This window comes from Saccostrea cucullata, unplaced genomic scaffold (genome assembly GCF_032062105.1).
Source record: "Saccostrea cucullata isolate Sc308-1 unplaced genomic scaffold, CSIRO_AGI_Scuc_v1 ctg472, whole genome shotgun sequence".
NCBI classification, from domain to species: domain Eukaryota; kingdom Metazoa; phylum Mollusca; class Bivalvia; order Ostreida; family Ostreidae; genus Saccostrea; species Saccostrea cuccullata.
Window position 1 is genome coordinate 283724 of NW_026928959.1, and position 23940 is coordinate 307663.

General features: G+C 32.1%; 2 protein-coding genes across 3 annotated transcripts; both read left to right on the forward strand.

The window, feature by feature from the left end:
* Positions 1-2841: 2841 nt before the first annotated feature.
* LOC134279417 (uncharacterized) lies at positions 2842-8300 on the forward strand. Its single transcript, XM_062761813.1, has 4 exons — positions 2842-2907; positions 4503-4635; positions 5297-5647; positions 6680-8300. The coding sequence occupies exons 1-4, from the start codon at positions 2842-2844 to the stop codon at positions 7594-7596; spliced, it is 1467 nt and encodes a 488-aa protein (XP_062617797.1). The 3' UTR covers positions 7597-8300.
* Positions 8301-11673: 3373 nt separating this feature from the next.
* Positions 11674-21303, forward strand: LOC134279415 (uncharacterized). Of its 2 annotated transcripts, none has more exons than XM_062761810.1 (6): positions 11674-11862; positions 17280-17449; positions 17863-18004; positions 18702-18881; positions 20209-20376; positions 20610-21303. In XM_062761810.1, the coding sequence occupies exons 1-6, from the start codon at positions 11856-11858 to the stop codon at positions 21125-21127; spliced, it is 1185 nt and encodes a 394-aa protein (XP_062617794.1). In that variant the 5' UTR covers positions 11674-11855; the 3' UTR covers positions 21128-21303. The 2 variants fall into 2 exon arrangements, with proteins under 2 accessions (XP_062617794.1, XP_062617795.1); XM_062761811.1 differs by lacking the exon at positions 11674-11862 and adding an exon at positions 12129-12149.
* The last annotated feature ends 2637 nt before the right edge of the window (positions 21304-23940 follow it).

The window sequence follows — 23940 nt, forward strand, 5'->3', positions numbered from 1 at the left end:
CACCTCTGATGTTTCCGAGGTCTGTGTTTTCTCTGCTCCTATTTTGTATTGTTTTATGGACTTTGAGATTAAATACTGTTCGTTATCTCCTTGTTTTTCCTCACACAAGTGGTATGGTTGTACATATTGATAAAAGGAAAAGCACATGTTCAGAAAAGTAGAGGAAATTCTGTCAATACAGTCGAACTACTTAACATTTTTGAAAGTTTATTTGCAATGATTATTTGTCACTTTTCTTGATTAAATTACCGAATTACAAAAAAAAAAAAACTTCAGAATAGTAAAATACTTTTTAAGGATTCCTTGACCATTTTGGAAATTTTATTAAAGCAATTTATTTACATGAATAAAATGACTTTGGTTCGGTGTTTTGTTTGACTAACAGTTCTAACATAATTCTAGAGCCTTGGCTCCACAGGAAAGACATTTCAAAATATTTTTTTTTTTAAATACAATCTATTTTGATACAACTACCAATTGCGTGAAGTCCGGCGAGGGTCTACGAGATAATTGATTATGCAAGCTGAAGCTCTAGTAATTAAATGCTCTATCTCTTAGAACTGAAAGACGGTAGAATTGTTTGATTAAAGTTTCAGTTAGAGAGAATTTGTTTGTTTGAATTTTCTAATTTTTTACTAATTAGAAAATTAGCATATTTTTTCTGTCTTGCACGTATAAAATTTGAATCGTTACTGTGTCGGAGAAAATTTTACCGTGTCGGGAGCAACACAGTAAAACAGCTCAGGGAGAACCCTGTCTATCTGTGCCATAGTATCTTTTTTTTTATATATATGATTTATTAATTTATTGAATGATGTTTTACTTCATACACGTATTTGAGAACTTTCACTCTTATAAACAAGGTGTTACATACCGGCGAAAGGCTTCAAAATCAGGGCTATTAAGCAGTGAGGGATCTTTATCATTCCAACACCTGCCTTGACACTAGTCCTAGGTTGTAAGATCTTATTTGAAGGACCAGGAAGTTTAATTTCATATTGCCGAGATTTTCTTGATGACATAAGATAAAATTATAATACAAGTTAGTCTACTTGGTTAATAGCATTTGATTACGAAAGATATTAGAGCAACTGTGGTGCTTCTTTTGTTTCATATCTTCTGTATAACCGAAGTTAATGATGACTTGGAGGGGTTTTATTCTAAATAACATTTTTGGCTTACATTCAATCACACAATCGATGAATATTCATTTCAAATTAAATACATGTAATTTATGGTAATAGTCACAGTTAAACATTTTGTAGAGAAGTCATTAAAACTTAAGATTTAGAATTGACACTTTCTCAATATATTTACTTCTCTTTCCTGTGAGAGGCTGTTTGTTTAACTTCAAAGTGTTATGCTTGGAGATCTATGTGCTATAGATATGTTTAATCTGGTTATTTAAAAAATTAATTTCTAATTTGCATCATCTTTTATTAAAATAAAATTGACATAAAGTATTTGAAAAGCAGTAGTTAATTTAGAAAAGGCCCAGAATACATTTGTGTATACTTTTATCTCTGGACGTGAATGCATATATTCTTCCTCCACCACTCGGTTCTGGCAATCGAAAGAAGATTAGGAGGAATGGAAGTGCAAATGCACAAAATCCTCAAAATGCAATTTTCTGATGACAAGGACAGCGATACTAGAGCAAATCAGAGAAGTTTTATTCAAGAAGTGTATGCATGTTTACATAATTGAAGTTAAGTAGGAAAACCAGGAAGACTTTTTTAGCTGGCTTAGATAGAATGTAGATTTTGCTTAACTACCTTCCGTGAAAAAAAGTCTTCATCAATTAGTAACTCTATGTAAGTAGCTTTAATATTTTTTCTGGTTAATTATGGTCATTGAATATCTATTTTCTGTTTCCTTAGTGGACATATATGAATATTTATTCATCATTTATTTACCTTATATTAAGTACGATTACTGTAATTAATATTTTCTATTTATTAAGCAAACATGTATAATGTTTATCACCAACATCCCGATTTCATTGCATTTTTTAAACATAATGAACTTTTGTTTTCATTAAAAGAAGTCCATTCTTAAGGTGAAAAGATATATATAGGTATAAAGAGCTCATGTCGTCTTTTAATATACCATGTTCTTTTTCTAGATGTAAAGTACTGTCAATGAATTTCTTATTTAGGATGCATCGACATAAAATAAATATATGTTCATGCCTTACAATTCAGCTGCGGATAGAGCAAGCATTACTTATGAAAGGATTACAGATAGCACAAAGGAATGTATTTTTTAAAAATATTTTAATAGAAGTGTAAATTATTTGTCAACAATAAAAAAGTGTCAAGTTATTACATTTCCCTTCCTCCTTTAAAACACACATTTTCTTCTTTTTCCTTTATTTACCTTATCAAGAAAAAACAGACATTCTAGGAAATATATCGCAACATCCTTCCCTTTAAGTAAACTAGGCGATATCAAGATAGTTATTAATTATTTGTCATGTCTCAATACCTTTCAATATTTCAAATTGTCCTAGATACATGTCTCACAGATTTATTTTCTTTTTTTTTCAAATTTCGAACGAACTGTATTCAAAAGCTAAAATTTGCTAGATTACTGTCAAGAGTAACTTCGATATGGTGCGTCTTTCCAGATAATATATCCACCTGATATTTTTTTCAGATTAGTTATTTTGTTGAAAAACTCTTAGGTCTCTCAAAATCTTCATTATAATTATATGTAGATTCAGTTTGTACACCTTAACATACTGTTATCTACGATGAAAAAGAAGAAAGCTGCCATTTGCCAGAAAACTTTTTCACAAGCATATATTTTACAATAGATATTGTCTTACAATATGGGGCAATGACCGCCATTGTCACTGGCGGTTACTATGGCAACACAAAGTGGGATGACCTTCCCAGTGACCTGGTATATATACTGGTTAATAACCCATTGTGACTAATTTAAGTGACCTCGTATTAACCCATCATATTTTTCATTGTTAATAGACAGATTCTGTTGATAAACCTATTGATCAAATAATATATAAACTAAAAAAATTACATATATTATCACCAACCTTACCTATTTTTAAATGTGTTATGTCCTTTTTAATGTTTGAATATGTCCTTTGTAAAAATCTAACTTTGTTAAATACAATCTCTTTAAACACATAATTCTTTATTAATTTTGAATCTATATCTCATTTAGATGTACATTACATTTGAGTTCCTACATGTTTTATCATTGTATCATTTGTGTAGTTGTGAGATAAGGAATTTTTTGTGGAAACTGTTCTCGTGCAAAAGCAAACATGTTTTTTAGAATTCCATAAAAAATATCTAAATGAGAAGAAACAACTCTTTGTGTGACTTTAATTTGTCAAATATATCGACGACACATCATCAATTAAAAGCTCTGTGAAGATTATATTCACCTGTTTATATTTAAATCTGCCATTCTTCGAATTTCACAAGAATTCTAATTAATGATTACCGCCAGTCACTGGCGGTTCTTGGAAACACAACTGTTTCATATTTGGTATGTATACTGCTTAATAACCCACTGTGAACATTTCACGTGACCTCTTATTTATCACTTATAATATTCAGTGGTAGTAGACAGATTGTATTGACTAAACCTATTGATCATATAAGTATATAAACTAAATATAAAATGTAATAAATATTTCATTAAAAATATCTTCCGGCCTTTTTTACCTTTTCACATCTTTTGATTGGTTCACCTAAAAAACAACTTTGTTACATATCAATCTGCTTTAAATACAAGTACTGTAATGTTGGTATTAAAAGGAATTAAGTTGTTGTTAGTGTGAAAGGATTTTAACTGTCTTTCAAAAGCATTCTTTTTCTTTGAAATTGAATTTGATCAAAAATATCAAAATGAGAAGAAACAACACTTTGCGTGACTTAAATTCGACATTAAGATATATCGACGACACATCATCAATTTAAATTAAACATGTATTCAATTCTATTCGTATGTCAACTCTTTATTATACAATGAACTAAGAGACACAACATTCTTCCACAACTGTTTTCATATTTGGAGGTTTAACTAGACATAGACAATTGTAGCTAGGTGTATGACCAACAGTATTATGTAATCTTTCCTACTTAAGTTGTTATATGGTGTTTATGTCACCAAAAGCGTACTCTTAAAAAGATTCGTTTTTAACCAAAACAGGCTATTGACAATGAAGTTGTTATTATAATGATTTTAATAAACACAAGTATTATAAACGATGATCGTTCAAATGACCTTTTAACAAATACAGTCTCATTTGGGTCATGAATAAGTAAACATCCTCTGTTTGCCGGTCACACCCACCGTGAGGGTTTTGATTGATTGTCAGACTTCTAAATTGTCTTATACAATTTTCACAATATCTTTTTAATCACTTTAAATTATTCATGTCATGTTAGATTAACAGCTCTAATTTACTCCAATAAAGATGTTTCTGATATTCCTCGACAAAAGTTAATGATTCTTTTTCGTTTTAGATAATGAGAATCGACAGAGAATTCAGACAACCCAGGGTTCTGGCGAGGGATCCAAAGTCTTACAAGGAACAGTACATCAGTATACCTGTCAATGGTCCATATAAGTTCAACATTGTCAAGTCCATCAAAGAGAGTAGGTATATTATATGTATCCATACTCAACAAGTGAAATAAGACCAAGGTCAGGATTTACTTTGTCAAATCTAACATAGAAAAGTACATTGTTTGCATGCTCGTATTGATTGAAAGTTAATCTGGTATAGAATCAAAACTATTAAACCAATCATTTTATTGTAAAAATGAAAGTTTATGAAAGAATTGTCAAATCTACAAAAGAATATATTAATGAACTAAATTTAACTCATAGTACGCCCAAATTTTAAAAAAAATATAGACTTCATATGAAAATACTCTTTAGTTATGTTTTCCAGTGTTAAGAGCCTATATTTTTCTTGAAGTTTAAATCGGAATCTCTTAAAGATAAGCTCGTAGTTTTCTTTATTCATGTCAAGGTAAAATTAATTAGGACCCTTGGATCCATCGAACCCTAATATAAAGGAAAGTGTATACATTGGTATGGTAGTTGAAGCCAGACGAAAACTAATAATAATTTCCAATTTTCAGTGCTTAATGATGATATATCATATATGGTAATAAGCCATCATGCAGTAGATTCATTAAAAAAATATTATTACAGTACCTTTACCTATCTACACAACTATGCACAAAAATTTGGATGTTCCTAGAGATATTTTATCGTAGAAAGACTAATCACAAACTTCTCTTTAAAAAAGAAAGCCAGGACCAAACAATGGCAGAAATTTTGGAACAAAACACGCTGCCCATTCTTGTTCAATTCTCTGAAAGAGGTAAAGTTCCAAAGGAGGGATTGGCTAGTGATACAGGAATGCTGATCAGCTTCCTGATAGAGTATCGATATGAGGAGATTTACCTTCAGGGAAACTTCTACAATCATGGAGTCATTACCAAGGAGACAGCGTCTGTCATACTCTGCCCAATCATCACCATGGCACCTATTCACGGACTGATGGACAAAACAGAGGAAGAATTTAACCTATACTTACAGCGAATGAGTGACTACGTTCACAAAAAAAGTCAATTCTCCGAGGACACATGTGATCTAGGTAAGAGAAAGAACTATAAAAATATTGAAAAGACTTTGTTTTAAATGATAAAGTATAAATGAGCACATTCTTTTACACATCTATCCCTGTCGACTATCGATGCATATCAACGTATGTCGGGTGAAATATTAGATAATATCTTACTTTCATGTAAATTACTTGAATCTGATTCGTCGAGAAACATTTGCACGCCCTCCTGCGTAGCAACAGTCAACATTGCTTGAAATATCCAAAAAATAGATAGAATTTATGCGCGCATTCACTGTTACATGTATTTGTGTAAAACATTGTATAATATAATAAATATGCAGTAACAGTCGAAAACCATTGTCACGGCTGCGCCTCGGTTAATTTGGTTACACTCAATACATGCTATATGTATATTGTAATTTCCGAGAAATTGATATGCAGAAGTCTCAGTAATTGGACTCATTGCTTTTCCTATTGTCTCAACATTAAAAAAGGCTAAAGAATATTGACACAATAAATAATACGTGAGTATAATAATGCTTAAAAGTACAATTAAACAATGCAAATAGATGGCAGATAAAACAAGAATCTTTATGATCTTGGAAAAAGGAAAAGCATCCCATGTCAATTACACACTTAATGAATCTTTTGTCTTTGTAAGATAAAATGAATAATACAAAGACATTTCAGTATGGAAATAATAGTCAGATATTTTGTGTAAAAATGTAAGTCAATTCTGCCTAACGACAGGTTGCATTTGCAACTCATTTTATTGACATTATAATGTGCGACATGTTGACCTTGAAGTGTTTTCTTTGTACCATAGCAACATGAACCTTTTTTGTCAGAGGTCTGTCCTCCGAATAAAAAAAATCCCAATATCATAACCCTCCCCAGACGCATTTAATTAACTAAGATGTCTAAACAATTTATGGTGAAAATGGTGTAAAGCTGCATGTTAAATGAAATATTTTTGCTTCAGTATCTGTCTCTTATGAAACACTGAGTGGAAATTAGTCAGGTTAAATTTTACAAACCTCTAAACCAAATATATTTTTTTAGGTGTAAAAGTCTTCGAGGCCTCCGATCCAGAGATTTCTAATATTATCCCAAAAAAACCTGACATCGACACAGGACCAGCACCAGCTCTACCAAAACGGAAAGCACTTAATGATGCAAGACTGCAGAATGGAAAACCGAGCCTTAATAAGACCAACTCTGCAGACCACAAGAAAGAAAAAAACTTAAAGAAAATAAAACCTATTGAAGCACTCTCGGATTCTAACCTTAAATCTGCAAACTCCAAGGAGGTACCAGGTACCACCCAGGTTCCAGTAGAGTGTAGCTCGGATGATGAAATCTATGGCGGAGACTACGAAGAGATCACGGAAGAGAAGAAACCAGAAATTTCAAACGCTGTTCTTACGAAAAAAACGGGATATGTAAATGATGTTCTCTGTCAGGTTCGACCATTCTCAGAACCAGGGACAGAAGAACCCGGGGCCGAAGACTCGGACGACGAGAATAATGAATACGAAGAAATTAAAGAAATTTATTCTAAACCACGGATGAAGGACAAAGAAATCGTCTCAAAAAATATAGACAACCGAGAACAAATGAAAGTAATTGAAACTCCTACAACACAGCGAGAATATGATTATGCTATTCCTCGATCCAATTGTTTTGTTTTACCACAAGAAGACTATGGGGACATGGAATCTGACAAAGTTCCTGCAGAAGAAAATATTCATACGCCCAGTGTTTCTAAACACGTGTCTGGAAAGAACATAAAGGAACTTGGAGAAATCCTTCTCAAACTAAAACTTGATAAGTTTGTGGAACGATTCTCAGAGGATATGATAGATGGTGAAATTGTCCAAGATCTTACGGTGGCGGATCTTAAGGAGGATTACAGCTTTACAAAGACAGAGGCCATTAGATTAAGGAAATTTATCGAACAGGGCCACATTCCAACGTGAACATGTCTCTTACAAATGATTTTTACCGAGCTTTATAAATTGGACAAACGTTTTCGTTGTGATATTTGTCAAAATATTCCTCTTACTGTTTGTTTGACCCCGAACTAAAGCATTATTTGAATTTTAATAATAATTTAAAGTAATATTTACCTCTGGGCAGAGGAAGAATAGGTTATACACTTAATGAAATGTAGGAAATGACAGAAATGATGCTAGAAATATTTTCCCAAGTTTTGTATCATGTCCACTAAAATATAGGTAGCTGGTATATCGAAGGTTATTCTAATTTTGTTTCCTGTTTAATATCCTTCTCGAGAATTTTTCTTTATAATGGAGACGCCACAACTTGCCAGTAGAAAGCTACGAATTTTGTCCTACACTCGGCACACATGGCCAGTGAGCAGAGAGGGATCTTTGTCGTGCTAACAAGCACTGCGACACGGAAGGTCGGGCTATATGGTCTCATCCCCAGGACCAGTCTCCACGTCCCACAGTGCCAATGGAACCCTCGACATAAGGATCAACTCATTACACAACGACTCTAGGGCAGACTCTCATGCCACTGCACCACGTACCACGAAATCAAGTATGCGCTCTAGTTAGCATTATACATTATATATGTTTGTTTAATTGAACCACATTTTCACTTTGTCTGGTATTTATAAATTTTATTAAATTGACAAAATAAATAATCGATTGATATTGACCTTGCCCATTCTTGAATAAAACTGTCAAAATGTGACAATATCATTTAAGAATCAGCATTAAAAGCTTTATAAAATAAAATGAAATTGACTGGGTAAGATAAAGATGCAGATATCTTTATCTCTCTCTCTCTCTGTCTCTCTCTCACATATGTTAGAAATTTTTTTTATACATAATGTAAATCAAGAGACGCTAAAGTGAAGAAACGATTTTTTAAAATTAATACTCCAGTTGAACAAAATATTTCAACGGTATACAAAATTAAAATATTTAACAACAATACAAAAACTACACATTAAAGTTTAGATTGTGTTGAATATAGTGTCTAATGAATTTATATATATATTACTCTTTTAAAATCAAACAAAGCAATACCTACGTCCTCTTCTTCCCTATTTGCCTTGTTTCTTTTCATTTCCGCGCGGAATTAATTTAAGCTTTGTATCCAGTCAATCTTTTGCATTTTTTGTCCCTGCGTATTAAAATATATTTATGGCGAAAAGTATAAATAAAATATCGGTATCAGATATCTACATTATTTTTTCTACCAGCAATATTGAAAAGAAATTGTAATTTTGTTAAAGTAGCTGATAAAAAAGGGTGCATTTCGTTAGACGAGGCCCTGTTTAACTGTTTGATTTTATCCAATGTAATACCAAGTAACTTTGATTTTATTGCAGTTTACACTGCAGGAGGATATTAAGGAATCAGATTAGTTGAATCTGTTCTGTTATTTAAACCATGCAGTTACCTGCAAAATGAAGTCCCAATAAACCATGACAACTTATGTCTCGGGCTAAGATTGGCCCAAAAGAACGTAAACAAAAATAATCTCCAAGTGTCTGAGAAAAATTGCTGAGTTAATTTTTTTTGGTACAAAGTAATGGCGATGTCATATACGAAATCGCATTGCGTATAAAGAACATTTCAAAACATAAATTATATAATAATTGACATGCATGGTTTAATGAAAACACTCATCTGTTTGTTTAACATAGCATAAAGGCCTTTTAAACGCTCATTGATCTACGAGATGTCAGTGTTACAGGGATTCATCCGAGAGTAATGTCAAGAACTACGATAAGATCTGTATTTATCAAACATTTTCAAAAAATGAATATTTATGTCTCCATTTATTTTGCCTAAAATTCATTCAGATCTAAATATGCAATACCTCATAAATTTAAATGAACACTGCGATGGGTTTTGTCCATATCTGCACGACAAAAATGTACGACTTCGTTATGACGTTTGTGGAATATTCATTTTGAATCTGAGTATGCATTAGATTAATATAGAACAGTATTACTTTAGAAATAACACTGGACATTTTTTTTACCTAACTTTACTTCGGAATGTACCCTCTATTTGATAAATGCTAAGGGGGGCTAAGGGGATTATAACGATCAACAGAGGTTATACTTACTCTTTCCAGACCTCTTATCCAACTTCTGAAACTTTCAGGGGTACGTCCACATGTTTTATACCCTCATCACAAATTGTATTATTTAGGAAAGTTTGAGATTGATCATTGTATGCTTTCTTCACTTTTTTCATAATATTAATATTACAACACAAAACACGACTATTTATATCAAAATATGTATAAAGATTCTATAAAATGAATCATCTGATAATGAATAAAAAGATCAACTTAAAATGAGGTACATAAAGTAATGTTACAACGACGTTGGTCACTTTTTTGCCGACAGAACCTAACGCTTTGGTTATCTTTTTACCTAAAATGTACATATATTTTAATTATTTATTTTAACAATATTTTATTTTGAATGAACATAATAGGATCGGACAGCAGGCACTGCTTATTAATAAGTCCTTTCTACAATACAATGATCAAAGTCATACATGTACTAGTAAATATTAGCTATATAACAATGAAAAATATAAATATATACATGCATATATTCAGTATATATATATATGGGAAAAAAAAAGGATAGGAGAAATAACATGTTTGTTGAAACCATCTAATTGTTAAAGATGATATTGCAGTATTAACATTACTTTTGAATCAACACATGTGCATTTGTACATTTGGATTTTACTTTATATATATCTGTCACACACTCTTTTTTAAAGGATTTGTGTCAATATTTTTATTTTATATTTTTTAAAATTCAAAACAATGCACAAAAATTTACAAGCATCCCAGTTTATATTAACGGTTGATCATTTTAGAATGTGCTATTTTCAGCAAAAACTGGAATAAACGACATTTAACAAGTATTTGCCATAGACTTTTAAATGATCAAGGGATAGAATATATAATGTTTCCTGCTTTTAATCAATAATTTCAATAAGGGACCGATTAACGTATAACAATTGTGAATTTAAAAAAATATATTATGATAAATCTTCACTGAAATATGCTTATTGACAGCCGTGATATTATTAACATTCCGGTATCTTTACATCATCCTACTATAAAACGATTAATTATGTGCTAAATATTCTTAAAAAATTATTTTTAAAAAATGAATGATTGAAAGCGTCTTATTCAGGAATATTATTGACACCCTGCAGCAAGAACCATAAAGTAAATTATAAATTCTTATGAGAAACAACATAATTTACAATATAAAACACAAACACGGAAACAGTGAAACAATGAGTGTCCAGATACTTACAAAATACTTACACGTTATTCTGAAATAATGCTTGAAATATGATAAACGTGATGACTTTAACTTTTCTATCGTCAACTTCCCTTACTTATCCAGCAATATACCTTCACCACCTGCATACGGAGTGTATATATCTCAGTTGATTAGGTAGCAAGAATTTGCTCTACGTATGAACAATTTCTAACACGACAACTAGGTGAATTATTGACAAACAAATTGATGAAACAAGAATATCAGCCGTCTCCTTTAAAGTCATCATTTCGTAAGTTCTATGGTCGATACAATGGCCTTGTCAACAAATACAATTTATCATTGAGTCAAATGCTGACTGACGTTTTTCAAAATAATTGTTAGTGCATTATTTTTACACTGAATTGACGACAAATTTTTCCGTTATTTCCTGATCATGACAAGGAGCACACGGCGGGTGTGACCGGTCAGCAGGGGTTGCTCACTCCTCCATGGCACCTGATCCCGCCTCTGATGTTTCCGAGGTCCATGTTTGCTCTGCTCTTATTTTGTATTGTTTTATGGGCTTTGAGATTGAATACTGTTCGTTATCTCCATATCATTCTTGCTTAAAAATCGATTTTGTTACTACAAAAATAAAAATCTTTTTCCCATTTTTGTGAGTAAACTTATTACATGCTTGTTGTATTGCAATTGATACATCTTTATTATAATTGCATATCTTTACATCATTTCATTCCTTTGTAAATACAGAGTAGTGCTCTTAGTTCAGTGTTGATCTTATGAATCAACCAATGCCAAAGTTTTCTCCAGCTGTTTAAATTTCTGTGGATCTTAGTTATGTGTGACATACCCGTGATCCAATGTAAATTAAACTTCCTGTTTGTGATAATGGCTGTTACAAAACTACACCCAATGTAACGACGTAAAAAGTTGGCAATGGAAGGTACGTTCTACTTGTTTAATTAGTTACATAGAATTACATTTGTCCAGATATTACAGACTAAAGACTATATTGCGACGTACATCAAAAGACTTATGCATGAAATAGGCGATGTTAACTGTCAGTTATTTAAGGAAAAGTACTTTATAAAAGAAATAAAAAGAATAAAAGAAATCTGCGCGTACAACACTAAATGCGGACCCCTGGAAATTCCGGAGGTGGCATAAGGTGCCTTGGAGGTTAATGAACCTGTTGTTGACCTGTCATACCCGACATGAATCATGTATCGTGTATGTAACCTTAACATTTCTTATACATCATGACATTTTAAAAGTTAATACTATTTTTATCTAAGAATTTGAATGTAAAATTCAAAAAGAAAAAGTCATGCACAAAAAGATATCTTTTATACTGTATTTATTTTAGTAAACGTATTACACGTATATTGCGAGATGACTTTAATATTTGTAGAAATAACATTGTATGCCCCATTTAATATCAATACCCATGAGGGTTTATCACAAAAAGTTTTATCAATTGTAAACAACATATGTTTACACAGGTTTACATGGTTGGAAAAAAACACTCCGGCACGGAGAAATAAGTTTTCTGAAAAGCACATTGCAATCAAAGAAGTAGACAAAATCAAAATATGAAAATCAGAACAACAGCAGTACAAAATCGCAAAAGAACTGAGAAATACACGTACTAATCTCCCTTACAATCGAAAGCACTGACTGTCAGATTAAAACGCATAATTTAGAGTACAAGCACAAAATGATTTAGAGTATCTCTGAGAATAATTGTAAATTAACCAAGAGACGAGAGTACCGTCACAATATAGAGTACGAGCACACATATATAGTAGGACGATGAATTTCAAATGTACAAAAGAACTCCTCAGTTCACAGATATATCACAACAAAAAGCTCATTAGCAAAGATGCTGTATGTGATCATTATTTTGCGTATTCGAAATTTAGCGCAATTCTAGATATGGAGTTGTTGGTGTAACCATGAATTAATTGCACGTCTGTACTGTGTATCTTATATATTAATGATTTCTTAGCAGTATTCATGAATGAGCGCATGGTTGTTTGCGCCAAAGGCGCTTAAATATAAAGCCCGCTTTTTAAAGTACACATACAGTATGTCATAAAACCGGTGGTTGTAGCTGGTCGATAGATGTTTACTCATCCATGGCACTTGATTCACTTCTGATGTTTTTAGAGGTCCGTGTTTCTTCTTTTCTTTATGTGTGTTGTGAATATATCGTACCTGAGGGAGAACATGTATTTTAGCATTATTACTGTTTCGCTATCTTCATATATCATCTTTATTTTATTCGATTGTTTTTCAATTGATTACCTTGTTTACAAATCGTTTGTACTCAGAAAAATCTTTCGTATCGAATCAATTAGGAGACATTATCCCAAAAGCAATGAGTCCTTATGTATCAATGCATTAAATGTGAAGTTGACGCTTGAAAAAAATTAGGATATCACATTTATGATAGAATTTTTGTAAGGTTTGCAATAAACGCCTTAATCTAGTGAAATATGGAAATAGCACTCAAAGTCCATTTTAATTTTAACAATTCGACTGGGAGCACTACAAACAAAGACCTCTAAAAATATCAGAAGTGGGATCAGGTGCCATGCGGGTATGAAAACTCCCCGTCATGTGCACCTTTTTATGGCCGAAAAAAGCAGAAAAATCCGTAAAAAAGTACAAAAAATTTAGTCATTCTGCATTTGACTTAATGATAGGTTGTATTTGCTGACAAGGTCATTGTAAACATTCATGTTTGGTACAGATATGTCGGATGTTATGATCACAGTTATAAGCCACTTCAGGATTGAGGAGAACAAAGGCCATTGTAGAATTAGAAATGTAGGCTTGAATTATTATCAACGCCATTATATTTGATAAAGCTGCTAAATAAACAGCTACATAAGATGCCAAGGACACAGGAAGCTGCATTCTCCTGTTGAAGTTACAAAATCTTTTTGATTGCTCATTTCAAAAATTGATATTAAAAAAAACTCCAGTAAGGATACCTTGACCATGCTCTATTTTGTGAAAATTATCTTCTCTCAATTATATGATTTATAATTAAATGATGATTGGCTGATTTTCTAACATTTGACTTTCACTTCATATTTATAAGGTTTTCTTAAATGTAGTGGATGATAAAAATGACACTGCAATAGTGTTCTTAATTTACTATTGAAAATGAGTATCAAATAGAGAGATAAACGTTAAACGACTATAAGTAAACAAATGTAAACTTCGAATGAAATATCCTGCATAGTTATTAAAATATAGCTTTTCCTTCTTTTCAACTTGAAATGTAATTATTTCCTTCCTTCGCAAGATAAAATCTAAATGTGGTTAAAAATTACGTAAGAAATAAGGATAAAACACATTTGATTCAGAATTTTTTAGGCTACAATAGACAAATAAATTCTGGGTGGAGAAAACGTTCTTATAAGTATTCATTATACTACATGTGTCTTTAAAATATCTGTTACATAATCATGACAAAGAATTTGAAAGATCACAATACATGTAAATGATTGTTCCGATCACGTATTCAATGAAGACAATTCTATTTATGTCAGCGATTTTTTTTTATTGGTGCAACCTAATAGCTATACACCCTATTAAAAGAAAAATGTTTAAATGGTTTGGGAAAATATCAAAATGCAATTCATATTTCAATAGGTAGGTTTACAAAATGATATTTATGAAATGTTACCATTGTATTTTGAAGAAAAGTCAGGGTTAGGGTTAGAAATTCATTTATGCTATCATATAAAAAGACACACAATTACAACAAAGGAACATATTCGTTCAAGAAAAATAGCGTTTGTATTTTACATTCATAAAACATGCCATTAACTTCTGTATCAGACAGAGAGCATGCATAAGATAAAATATCGTTGAAAATTTTAAAACAAAACTAACATAAGTGAAATAAATGAAAAAAGTAAACACTTGTTGTGGCCTTCAACTAGACATTTAGAAATATCGAAGACTTATATAGTCAATAAGAAATGGTTATTTCTTTTCATATGTAGACAGGATATATCCCGGTGACCTCGAAATTAAAGATAACAGAGAGTCTGACACATCTGTTTCATATTTGAATACCTTACTTGCACAAGACGTAAATGGCTATTTGACAACAAAACTTTATGAGAAACGTGATGGATTTAACTTTTCAATTGTCAACCTCCTTTAATTATGCAGTAATATACCTTCATTACCGACATAAGGGGTTTTATCTCTCAGTTTATTCGATCCAGAAGAGCATGTTCTACGTATGAGCAATTTCTAAAACGAGGTTAATTATTGACAAACTGCTGAAACAAGAATATCAGCAGTCACGTTTAGAGTCATTATTTTTGGGGGTCCATGGTCGATACAATAACCATGTCAGCAAATACAATTTATCATTAAGTCAAATGCTGACTGACGTTTTTCAAACTTATTGTTAGTCCATTATGTACACAAAAAATCGGATGTTTCAATTCCGATCATGAAAAGAAACACACGGTGTGTGTGTGTCCGGATGCTCACTCCTCCATGGCACCTGGGGCTCGTAACATAAAGCTTGCTAAGTTTTTGACTTAAGTAAGGTCGTAAGTACGTTTTAGGCACAATCTTAGGACCTGTCTAAGTACTACTTAAGTATGTCTTAAACCGTAACGTAAAGCGAACTAAGCTAGGTCTTAGCTAAGTCAAACTTATGTTAGAAATATTTCATATGAGTCAACCTATGGTTTTTGATTTTATATAGATATATTGCTAAAAGTGGTTCAGTTAAGGTTTTAATTTATTACATATTGAAGTTGACGTCCTTACCTATTGGTTTAAGTTATGATAGATTAGATTTCGTATTAAAATTATAATTATGTTATAAATTAATCGGAATGTTTGGAAACAAATACCGCATGGTCAGAAAGTGGCGATTTGTGGTTCATTGTAGATGTACGACAATTGTTTTATCACCTGAGATGTTTTCAGTTTACCTTTTGTAACCCTTTTGTTTTGACAAATATTCACTTATCCTGTAATTATAGCAGACAAGAAAAGATAATCGACCGTCTATCTACTTAAAATTGAAACTCTAAAGAGTTCAATACATGTTGAATCCCCGCTATGTATAAGGCCATGCATGTCAGAAGCAAAAACTTGCAGAAGTTTTATGATATACTCCTTTGCAATTTAATCAAGGATACAAAAAAAAAAAAAAAAAAATTGGGATATTTTTTCATATGTCTCCACATCAGCAACTCTCTCTCTCTCTCTCTCTCTCTCGAACTGTAGTGAGCCCTGTCTAACTCTGCACTTGTCACGTTCTACAGATACTTTTTATAATATTATTGTTACTGTCATCATCCTCTTTCTTTTCTGTTTTTAACAAATCATTTTTTCAAAGTGAAAATACAGATCCATGGTTTATTACTGTGTTCAATTTATTTCTATAGCCGAGGTCCCTCTAATTTCAGACGTATCCCTAAAATAAAATTTTGTATTTACATGTATGCTGTGTTGGGAGTGATATTGCAATCAGTGATCAGCACCCCCCCCCCAACGAAAAAATAAAATTCTTAAATCAGCGTCAAATAGAGATAATTATTTTCTTTAATGCATAATATGAATAGAGGAATATTTTAACATCGAAAGTCAACATGAAAGAATTCTAAATATATGTACAAGAAAGTTAAGATATACTTAAGTCACCTCTACCGACCGCCTAAGTTTTGCTAAGATTACCAAATCTTAGCACGCTTCTAGTTACGGTCTTAAGTTTTAGACTGTACTTAAGTCCGACTTAAGCACAGTCTTAGACTTAAGTAGCCTTTATGTTACGACCCCCAGATCTCACCGCTGATGTTTTGGAGGTACGTGTTCCTCTGCTCCAATTATGTATTGTTTAATGGACTTTTGATCTTGAATACTGTTCGTTATCTCCATATATACCATGCCAAAATGACACGAACATCGATATACAATATAATAATCTTCCAGGTTAATGTTCGATCGTCATCCATCTGTCTGTCTGTTTAGTTATTCCTGTTTTTCTGAGTGTGGTATGTAAGATAACCTCGATGTGCCCCAGATTAAGATTAAGGAAAAACAGTGAAAAGAATCAGCAAATACAATAATATTTTAATCTTTTTTAATAAAAACAGAATATAATCTCTAATTATGTTTTTTGAGAATTTTCTTGACTTCTGGACACTGTTCCAATCGGCTATTTTATCGTATTGAATACCTTATTAGCGAATAATAAAACAACGAAAACTATACGGTGTTCCTTTTATCAGAACCAGAAACCTGGCTTTTAGACTGTACAGCCCATTTGTCTTAACATTTGTCTTTATTTAAAGTGTGTGTGTATATTTTCAGAACCAGAAGACGACCTTGGGTCAGTGTACCAGCTTTATAATTTTGATGTCTCCAAGGAATTAGCTCTCCCTGACTTCTACAATCAGCGTAAAAATGAATTACCTATGTTAATTATTGTCAGTGGGGGAAACTATGGTCAAACAAAATGGGATGAAATATCTACAGATCAGGTAAAAGAAATATAGTAAATGTATACATCTATTGCTTTTTAAGTCTGTTCAAATGCATACATTAGTATCTCTGCATTTGGTAGGACTTTTAGATACAAAAATATTAAATGAAATCAAAAACAAAAGTTTTTGGATGATGTTCAATAAATAAATGTAGAAGACAAGTTTGGACTACAAAGTTTGTTTGTAGAGATAAAAAAAGGCATTTAAGCTACATTTGATGTTTCTTAATGTTTCTCGGTGTTAGTGCGAGTCTTACACTGTACAGTTGTTTTGATTTAGGCGACGTTGAGATGAGAGGAAAAATTGTATTGTACAGTTGTTTTTATATGGGTATGCTGAGGCGATCACAATTTGTATTTTCATAGATCATGTTGCATTTGAGCCTTATAAATACAGTTGTCTTTATTCAGGTGATGAGGTTTCACACTACACACTCTGTACGGCGAGTTTTGGCGAGAGAACCGACGGAAGCCAACGACATCAAACTGGAATATCTCAGCATACCTGTCAATGGCAACTTCCGGTTTCAACTGGTCAAGTCTCGAACTCAACGTAGGCATCTCAACTGCACTGTTGTATTCTAGAAAAAAATATTTATGTATTCCTTAAGTTCAAAGCAAAATTTATGCATTGATGTACTTTTTTCTTTGTTTTAGTTTTCCAGAGTTGTATATTTGATGATAGATATACATATATTCAAGAAAAGAAAATTTGATTTGTAGTCTGAGATTTGTTCCTTTTGACAAAAACATTTCAGACTATTTTATCTAAAGATCTCTACACTTCACATGAACTTTAAACGCTAAATCAAGAGTGCTGCCTTGTAAATATTTTTCGAAATGGGTAAAAGGTTCACAATGAACGTTTGCTATGCCTCATAATTCACAAGAAAGGTTTAAAAAGTTGCTTGAAATACCGGTGTATATCTTTTCACATGCAATAAGTGAATCTTAAAACATTTTTAACTTAAAATTTTTAAAGCTCTGCTATTTAAAGAAAGTACAATTTTAGAAATCTTTTTGTTCAAAATTTTTTTATCTCTACAAACACCCCCTTTAGAACTCAATTATGATATAGAAAATCGTGTCAATTAAAAGGGAAGATTTTGCTTTTTTAAAAATTTCAATAACTTTTTTTAAGCTAAATGGTTAATATTGTGAAAAATATATTTTCTGTATATCTTCTTGGTATTGTAAGATTTGGTAACAGCTTATTTTTTAAGTTATCTGTCTTAACATTTTTTGTACAGAGAGTTCTTCCATGACAATGAGTGAGGTCCTGGAGTCCAGAGAACTTCCTGTTCTGATTCAGTTTTCTAATGACAAACCAATTCCTGACGCCGGCAAAAACCGAGACGGGAGTCTGGCCTCATTCCTTGTTATAGCAACACACGAAGAACATTTCATCCAGGGAAACTACTTACTGATCGGTATGTCTGTTTTCTGATATATACAAATATGCTTCAATGTCCTATTATATAGTATATGAACATATAAATCACTTGTCTTCTCCTGTCTCTCTCCTATCCTATAAACAGTTTTCAACAAATGCCTACTGATTATGGCCGGTATGTCTATCTGTTAATTCCTCAACTGCTGAGTGATATCTTTCCGTTTTCCTACCCAATGAATTTTCTACAATTACTCAGTGATTTACATGTCTGTCTCAATATTAATCGCTTGCAGAGCAAACAGGGACCACTGAAAAACATCAGAGGTCGTATCAGATGCCATGGAGGAGTAAGCATCCCCTATCGACCAATCACACCCGTTGTGTGTTCCGTGTCATAAATAGCAACACGAAAAATCCTTCAAAATTCCAGTGTATAAATTATAGCCTCACACATCCTTAAAAACGGCGGTCAACATTTGAGTTATTAATTTATTGTATTTTTCAAGTCAGCTTGTTTTATGTACGTTGTACCATGCTCTGAGTACAATCATGTTTTAATAGATGTACGATGCTGAAAATAATTGGATGTTACAGCGTTTCCACTTATGTCTTCAAAAGTTTTGCATTTTGCAAATATTTGCTTGTATTGATGAAGTAGGTCAAACATTTCGTCGACGAATTTAAATAAGGAAAGCTTAAGATGGAAACCTTGGTCGCTCCATGTTATAGTTAACTGATAATTAACATCAGTACAGTCATGTAGACAGGGGAAAAAAGAACCCTGACATACTCTGTGTTTTATAATTGAAAACGCTGTGCTGAAATATTTCGAGTAAACATATGAAATTTATTGAGATAACGAAGAGTATGCAAGCTCAAAAGTCCATAAAACAATACAAAATAGGAGCAGAGCAAACACGGACCTCTTAACCATCAGAGATGGGATCAGATACCATGAAGGAGTGAGCATCCATTGTCGACCGGTCACACCGATCGTATGCTCCTTGTAATGATTGTGAATTAACGAGAAAATATGTCGATGCATTCAATGTGTAATTTACGGCCTATTTAGTTGATTAAACGTTGTTGATCAATATAGATTTCGAATTCAAGGCCAAAGCAAGTGTTGTTTTTTTTACCTAATGTACATGTCACTTTTAAATGAATATAGAACATAAAACAATTTCTTTCTAATTGTAAGACGCATTTAAACTGAATATTCTTTAGCTTTTACCTCTGATCTTACCTTGCTTCATTTTCAGGCATAATAAATAACAGCAGGCACCCTGTGATACTTAGTCTATGCTTAAGGCCATCTCGGGGAAGCACCTGTATTAATCTGGGCATTTTTTTTTGTATTTCAGACAAAATAGGTAAGGATACTGCAGCTGTTGCCCTCAGTCCTGAGATTTCCGTGACAGAAATCACCGGGTACAAGCAGAAATCTGACGAAGAATTCCAGAACTTCATCAAGGAACTGGACAGCTTTGTGGATGAAAATTGCACCTTTCCGGAGACCAACTGTGATCTTAGTAAGCTTACTGTTTTTTCTCTCATAAAACAAATTTACCAAACTTAAGATATTTAAGATAGCGTATATATTTTTGATGATGTTCAGGTAAAATTCGATCAAAAGTGGCAAAAGTATGTTGTCCCGTATCCCAATACAACATACTAGCAATGGGAAATACACATTAATCGTATGCAATATACGCGGCCATATTTGATGCAATTGAATACGCAATTGTTTGTTTTATTCGTTTAGGAATAAAGAAATATAATATACTTGATCCGGAGATAAGGGAAGTGGTTCGTAGTGACAATATATTTCCTTCTGGTATCTATGGAGACACGGGGGAGAGGCTACCAGCGCCCCCTGTACCAGCACGTGGTAGATCCCTCAAACTCAAACCAGACAATAAGAATGAAGAGGAATTGGATGAACATTACACCAAAATTAAGGACATACCACGTTCCAATAATTCAAACTACGCAAAACTTGCAAAAACTTTCGAAGAAAAGGTGGAACCTTCTGAGAATACTTCTAAAGAATCAGTGGCGCTGGTCAAGTTCACGCAGAGCAACATGTCGGTGAAGGAAGTGGGAAACATGCTGAAGAAATTAAAACTCGGTAGACACGCAAAAAGGTTCAAGAGTGAAATGATTGACGGCGAAATACTGAAAGAGTTGACGAGATCAATCCTTGTGAACGATTTCAACTTTACTCATGTAGAAGCTATACGACTGGAGAAATACATCGAATCTGGTCACGTGCCAGAATAAACAAGGTCTCAACATCATTGTCAGTAGTTCATTACATCATCAGAACTTAGCTGGAGTGTGTTCATATTTTAATGCTGTGTTTATTGTAATGCATCAGCCACTCAAGTACTCTCGTAAATTGTAATATCTTTTCAGTGATTTTGTTTTACAAATATTAAACCGTCATAGTGTCAGAATGATGCATCTTTCTCCTTACTTTTTATGTGTACAAAGATTGACTTAATTAAGAAGCCCTGGTATCACTTGTGAAAAGCAAATATACTAAAGATTTGTAAAGGTTTACGCCTTTAATTTTGTTTGTAATGCATCGAATTATTTATTTTTTTTAAAAAAATTTTATCAGATCAATTTTAAGATCGAGCACAACCACGATTTTAACTATTTTCTTTTCACGTCTACTGTAATGATGAAATTTAGAATAATGAAAGCAGTATTTGAAAACGAAGATCTTTAATTTTTTTTCAATTTATGATAAGATATGTTTTAGAGAAACATCGGAATATACATGAAATTGACGCCAAAGTCCTTAAAGTTAATAAATGATACAAAATGATTCGTTAAGTCCGATGACTTGTTTCATGATACAGATATGTTAGAGTTTGCGGTCTGTCTTTCATTTCAAATTCATCGGAATATATCGAATAAATGCATGAATAAAAAATGAAAATTTTAAGTTGATAAAATGTCGCAAATATATATTTAGCTTTCGAATTTCAGACCAAGAAAATACATGAAATCTATTTCAAAGTTCAAGTTTTTAAAATAAATTCTGCACACAAACAGGTAGAAATGAATATCCAAAAGATTAGGGTTAGTCTGAACAAAAATTTTTTTATTTTGAACAATGAGAGAAATAAAAAAATCAGTTGTTTTCAGTACCATCAAAAAAAAAAATCAATAAATTACAATACATAACTTTTCAGAATTTGGAAACTTAATTATCATTCCCATTAATTACACTAATTTTTAAAAGTAATGAATTACATTACCATAATTTTAATATAAATGTATAATACTCGTTACTTTTAAGGTTTTCAAACAAGAAATTAAAAATCGTGTAGACATTATTTTAAACATCATATTTTCTGATGAAATTTTTACTCTTGAGCAGACTTGAGACAAGTTACATTTAGTCTGTTACCTGATTATAAATGTATTTAATGGGATTTTCAAGTCCTTCAAATACAGTTCATTTTATCAATATATTTCGTCTTCAAAAATATATGCGATGTATATTTATTAAATGCAACATTATGTTACTATAATTGTCAGAATTTTTATTGTTAAAACGGACCCTGGGGTTCGTATATTAATCGTTATCTCCATATATTTCATTTATCTCCATATATTTCATTTTTTAACCTTACATTAAGTAAAGTAATTTTTAAAGGAACTGTACATCCCATTGAATTTTTTTTTTAAATCAAAGCTATATATCTTTAAAGAATAAATAGGGCATTAAAGTTTGTAGTAAATAAAATTTAACCTTTTTATTATAAAATCTAAGCGTATTATCATGTCATTTCGTGTTTTCAATTTTACACAAATTGAAAAATACTTATTAATATTATTTAAGTGATAAGTGTACACAAAATAAAATATTGTAATGCTATGTAATGCCAATATTACTCTAGATTTAATTGAACAATGCTTTACGTTACCATTTTTGTAAGGCAGTTTTTCGGCATGACACATTACTAGGAGATGCGGTTTCTGTCCTGTTCGAAATTCATCTTGAATTAAATTCTTATTCACTTTTCCAAGGTAAAATAATGAGTTATGAATTAGATTCTTATTCACTTTTCCAAGGTAAAATAATGAGTTATGTTTCTTTATTCTTTCACAGGAATAAAGGAAATGGGGATATTTATCTGAATACTAAGACGTAAAATTTTGCTATTGTCATATTCTGTGTTAAATAGTATGAAATATCAATGTTAATTAAAAATTTTCTGTTTTAGAAACAAGAGGATAATGTTCATCGTTTAAAATCAAATAACAGAATAATTTTACAAACCTGAATGAAATGTATATGGAGATAAATTATATTATTCAAACTCAAAAGTTCATCAAACAATACAAATCCTGCAGGAGAGCAAACACGGACTACAAAAAATTTCAGAGGTGGGATCAGGTGTCGTGGAGGAGTGAGCATCACTGTCAATCGGACCAATCCGCTGAGAGCTCCTTGTCATGATCGGGAAATAACGGGAAAATCCCTCAACAATTCAGTATGTATGTATGTTGTTTAACGTCAATGCAGTGTGTAAATGATGGCCTAACAATCAGTATGAAAAATATCAGTCAGAAACAAATTTAATGATAGATTGTATTTGATTGACCAGGTTATTGTATTGACCATATCTGAAACGTACAACATGATGACTTCAAACGGAACTGTTGATATTCTTCCTTCAATAACTTATTTGTCAATAACTTCACTCATTTTAGAAACTGTTCATAGGTATAGTATGCTCTTGCTTATCGAACCAACTGAGAGATATCAACCCCGTATGCAGATTACAAAGGAATATTTAAGGAATAACTGTCTTATTTATCGATTTCACGATGTGATCAATCGATTGGCTTTCATGATAATTTGCATAGACGCCGAATGCGTTTATGCATAGAAGGATACGCAGATAACGAATAGTATTAATAAACAAAGTCCATAAAACAAAACAAAATAGAAGCAGACCAAATACAGACCTCCGAAAGAGGTGGGATCAGGTGCCATTGAGGAGTGAGCATCCCCTGTTGACCAGTGAGCATCCCCTGTTGACCGGTCACATCCGCCCTGTGCTCCTTGTCAT